Raw genomic sequence first — 5,034 nt, 5'->3', positions numbered from 1 at the left:
ACACATTTTCATTGCATGATAATGATGATGACAACTGCTTTATATGTGAAAAGTCGACTCCAAATAATGTTTTTCAGCTATTTTAGAAAATTCTTCAAAATAAACTGGCAGCCTGCCGCTAAGTTCGACGCATCTTACCTTGACCAATTGTACGTAGTACGATGAGAAGCTTGTCCTCCCCCAATCCCCAGCTTCTTTGCAGCACATTTTGATTACGATAACACAACTCTTCCATATCTTGAACACTGACTCAAACTAATCTAACGGTAAGCTTCAAGGTCGAGGCTTTTATACTTGTATGGATAAATAGTTCACGAACATATATACCCTAAGTTCTATTTCAGTGAGTAGCGAAAACAACCCTTCAATGCCCCGACCTTGAAGGGAAGGATTACACGTACATATTCTTTTGTATTTTGGAGGTATGTATACACATTACATTCTTAAATACCTAAGTATCCTAATACTAGTTAAGGCACCAGTTAATAGAAAACCTAATGAAAAAAAAAATAGCGTAATTTTGTTGAATATGTCTGTAAGTAATTGTGCCACCAAAAAGTCTGAATTGTTAAATAAACATTGTGGCCTAAGAGGAGTACAGTAGAATGAGAATAAGTTGAATATGTCTATATATATTTTATAGAAAGAAGTTTTTTGGTGCGGATTTGTTGGATTTGAGTCGGATTTTGACCATAAGAACAAGTTTTCTTGGTTGACATAGCAGTAAGTTTGGTGGTGACGGCAGGCGGCCGCTTGTCATTGCGACCATGAAAGAACTCACTTCATTTGATCGGAAAAAAGAAAGAAAGAAAAAATTACATAGCAGCTAATTATTAATTAATTAAGAAGAGATAGGGGTGTGTTTTGATAGATGAGCAATGCTGGCTCTTGGCTCCCTCCTCAGTTTGACTGATTATCTTCCGTTGGCATTGGGTATCGGCAGAGAGGACATAGGTGGCTGAACTCCAGCCACTGGACAATGCAGTGTACGTGATAGTGGTGTCGGCAGGGCAACCCCGTAGTCGGTTCTTGTTGATCATCTACAAAAGCTGCAAAATCCTCCAAACAAATCGCACACGAGGGCGTCTGAGTGATAATAGTATTATCAAGTGTCACTTGCTCCAAACCCTCAATTGATGATTCACTCGCAGGAATCAATCCACCTACACCTACACCTCCACCTCCAACACCTCCACCTCCACCTCCACCTCCAACACCTTCACCTACACCTCCAACCTCTCCACCTCCACCTCCAACTCCAACTCCAACTCCACCTCCAACTCCGTCTCCGTCCCCGTCCCTTTGGTAAGTGGTTTCGCACACATCCACATCAATATGGTGGGCAGAGACAGCCGCCTCAACCACCGCAGACAATGTTTGAAAAATAGCCGGCAGTAAATCATGCGGGACACCCATGCTTGTAAGAGTTTCAGATATTTTTCGTGTAAACCCGTTTTCATTCCATGATGATGATGATAAATACCGCTTCATATCTGAAAAATTGATCCCATAACGTCTTACAGCTATTCGACGATATTCTTCATAAGAACTGCTGTTAAGTTGGCTGGCTGTTGCCTTGAACAACTTTAGTCTGATGATCGAGAAGCATGTCCTCCCCCAAGCCTCGGGTTCTTTGCAGCACACGATGGTCATAAGAACACGTCTCTTCCATATCTTCAACGGAGCGATGATCTGATCTGATCTGATATCTTTGCGGCTAAAGAAGGACGAGGCTTCCTCGCCTACTTAAATCGTTCACCAACAAAGTTCTAATTCAACGAGGAGTACCCTTTCTCTTACGGACAAGGATTCCGTAAGAAGTGGATTGGCTTGGTGGACCACGGAAGCCATAGTGGTTGTGGAATTGAGAGAGAGAGTTGTACAGGGTTTTGGGTTTAAGATCGATATATATATTAGTCAATGTTTTAAAACGCTGAAGGCGTACCCGAGGCGTTTTCGGGAGAGCCTTGCAGCCTTGAGGCATAAGGCGTAAGCCTTACGTATAAATCACCTATATTCATGTAATTTCTACTCTTATACATACCACATTATGATTCAACCAAAAGAACATTACTAATTGTCATTCACTCACAATAAATGAAGTACTAGAAGCATATGATTCAACAAAATTACCAACATAAAATGAAATCAAGGATTTAAAGTTCAAACACCAAAGATCAAGAAAGTTCTAACACCAAAGATCAAGAACAAATGTTGAAATCTACTTCATGCTTCGAAATCATCATCCTCATCAACTAGAAGATCACCATCCAATTAAACTATCACCACCATCACTATCATCATCTTGGTACTCAAAGAGAGGATTAGTATCTTCATATGGATTGGTTCTAATATCATCATCCGCAATGTCTTCAAGACGCATTGATTTCCTTGGAAGCTTTCTTCTACTTATACAATAATGAGATGGACAATTAAAGATGAAGATAAGAAATTATTTGCTAATAAAGTTACACAATTACAAGAACTTGGTTCTTAAAACTTACTTGAACTTGGTGCTTGACTAGATTTCCTTTTGTATAAAACAATAGGCTCATCAAGAGAAGGAGTAGGCTCACGGGGAGGAGGAGTAGGCTCACGAGGAGGAGAAGCCTCACGAGGAGTAGGCTCTCTATCTATTAGGGTACTTTGGTATGTACCAATTGGCACATTCCTTACCGCCTCATCATTCAATGTTAGATCGTCTATTCTATCCTCAAGCCAATTAGGATCGGTAGGAAGAACCGGATCCTCTATCTCCGTTATCCATTCATCATCGGATTCAATTTCTTCCACAACAATAGGATCGATCATTGTGGCATTTCTTTTCATAGTCCTATCTCTTAGAGCAACATTGTATTTCACATAGACTAAAGCACGCAACCTCTTATGCTCAAGCCTATTCCTCTTTTTGGTATGAATCTACAATCAACAATCAACATACAAAATACAACAATTCAATAGGCTAGCAACTATTAGCATTAACAATTCAACTTAGAAGTGATAGAAAACTTACCATTTCAAAAGTGCTCAAATTCCTCTCACACCCCGATGCACTACAAGTAAGGGAAAGGACCCGAGTAGCAAAATTCATCAACTCCGGTGTTTGTGTCCCATATTTTTCCCACCAAAACACTAAGAACATAAAATTAATGTATATTAATAAATCAAAATCATATTGGCATTTAGTAAAGTTGCATTTAAAGAATTATAAGTTAAGCAACTAATAGTAACTAACCGGGTGATCGCTTCTTCCTAGTAGACAAGGCCATTTCACTTCCAAACTTACCGAGCTTTCGCTCATATAAGTCTAATTGTATCTCCGCTTTAATACGATCCTCACCAACTAGCATCCTATCCATGCACTCTTCCAAACCCTTCTTCACATGCTCGGTATTTGAAAAGTTTTCTTCATACCGAAATTGAGGGTTCAAGTAATAACCCGCTGCATGCAATGGTTGATGAAGTTGTGGACTCCATCTATTATCTATTCTCCTCCAAATTGGACCATACTTTACTTCCACATTTCCAAGATTCTTAGCTATCTTTTCTTTTGCAGCATCCATCAACTCATAGATAAATCCCATAGCGGGTCTCACTTCCGAATCAACCTCTCTCAAAACACAAACAAGTGGTAGAACACTTTTTATACAATAAGCAACATGGTTCCAAAAACTTCCATCATGAAGTATCCACTTCCTCACATCATTTGCATCTTTATGTTTTGTGCATCCACATTCATTCCAATCGGTAGATGAAAACATACTAATGAGAGCTTCCTTTTGCTTATATAAACTTTGAAGAGAGAGAAAAGATGTGGCAAACCTTGTAACCGCCGGACGAATAATCTCCTTGTTCTCGGTGAATTTTCTCATAATGGAAAGAACTTGTGTGTGCCCATAAATAAACTTCACAATTTGCTTAGCTCTTTGAATGGTAGTTTCAAAGACTTTCAACTTGCTTATATCCTCCAACATCAAGTCAATGCAATGAGCCGCACATGGAGTCCACCACAATTTGCTTCTATGCTTCATAAGTTCCTTTCCCGCCCACTTATAATTAGAAGCATTGTCGGTAACTATTTGGACCACATTCTCCTCCCCTACCTCCTCCACAACACTATCCAAATAATTGAGCATCAACTCCCCATTTTTAATTGTATCCGATGCATCAACCGATTTCAAGAACCATGTACCTCTAGGGCTATTTACTAAAAAATTTAGTATAACCCTACTTTTGCCATCCGTCCAACCATCCGACATAATTGTGCATCCACAATGGCTCCAATCTTTTTTGTGCTCTAACATCATTTTTTGAACATCTACAACTTCTTCCTTCAAAATCCAAGTCCTTAGCTCATGACTAGTTGGAGGTTGAAAACCGGGGCCGTACTTGGAAACTTGCTCCAATGCCGCAAAATAATAAGGATTATTTGCCACATTAAATGCTATGGCACTAGTATAGAACAACCGCCCAATCGCCCTACACACATTACGTCTTTCTTCTTTCTTGAATGAAGAATTCAATGTAGCTTGCCGAGCTTTTGAGGACACAAACTTGTCCATCGGTCCTCTTGACTTCGGTTGACTTGTAGAACCACCACCAAGTGGAGTTTGAGCACTACCACTCTCACTTGCAGCCACATTTTCCACTGCTTGAACATGTGCATCATCCTCTTCTAGTGGCTCCAATCCCCCTATCTCCCTACGCACCGTAATCCTTGCTTGTTTCTCTTCTTCATTTCTTTGAAGTGCTAAAGTGCACCAATCCTTCACATTTGGTGGGACTTTTCGACAAGCTTTGATTCCTTTATGGGTGCCAACTAAATGCTGCTTGAATCTGAAAATGCCACCGGTATTTTTTTGATCACAAAACGCACACAAAAAGTACTTCAACTCCCCCGGAATTGGTTTAGTCCATTTCCAAGCATCATCTTTCTTTGTTGTCCCACTAGTAGTAGTACTAGAACTCATTGTTACCTGCATTATAACATAGCATCCTATCAATTACATAAAGTATACGATTGCTATTACACAA

General features: G+C 39.8%; 1 protein-coding gene across 1 annotated transcript; it reads right to left on the bottom strand.

Moving 5' to 3' along the window:
• Positions 1 to 2,016: 2,016 nt before the first annotated feature.
• On the bottom strand, positions 2,017 to 4,641 carry LOC133706829 (uncharacterized). The gene is made up of 3 exons (XM_062132389.1): positions 3,236 to 4,641; positions 2,501 to 3,132; positions 2,017 to 2,405 (listed from the first exon to the last, which is right to left on the bottom strand). The coding sequence occupies exons 1-2, from the start codon at positions 4,560 to 4,562 to the stop codon at positions 2,987 to 2,989; spliced, it is 1,473 nt and encodes a 490-aa protein (XP_061988373.1). The 5' UTR covers positions 4,563 to 4,641; the 3' UTR covers positions 2,017 to 2,405; positions 2,501 to 2,986.
• Between the last annotated feature and the right edge of the window lie 393 nt (positions 4,642 to 5,034).

This window comes from Rosa rugosa, chromosome 1, assembly GCF_958449725.1.
Source record: "Rosa rugosa chromosome 1, drRosRugo1.1, whole genome shotgun sequence".
In the NCBI taxonomy this organism is placed as follows: Eukaryota; Viridiplantae; Streptophyta; class Magnoliopsida; order Rosales; family Rosaceae; genus Rosa; species Rosa rugosa.
Note: the sequence above shows the minus strand (reverse complement) of the source record. Positions and strands in the feature narration are given on the sequence as shown.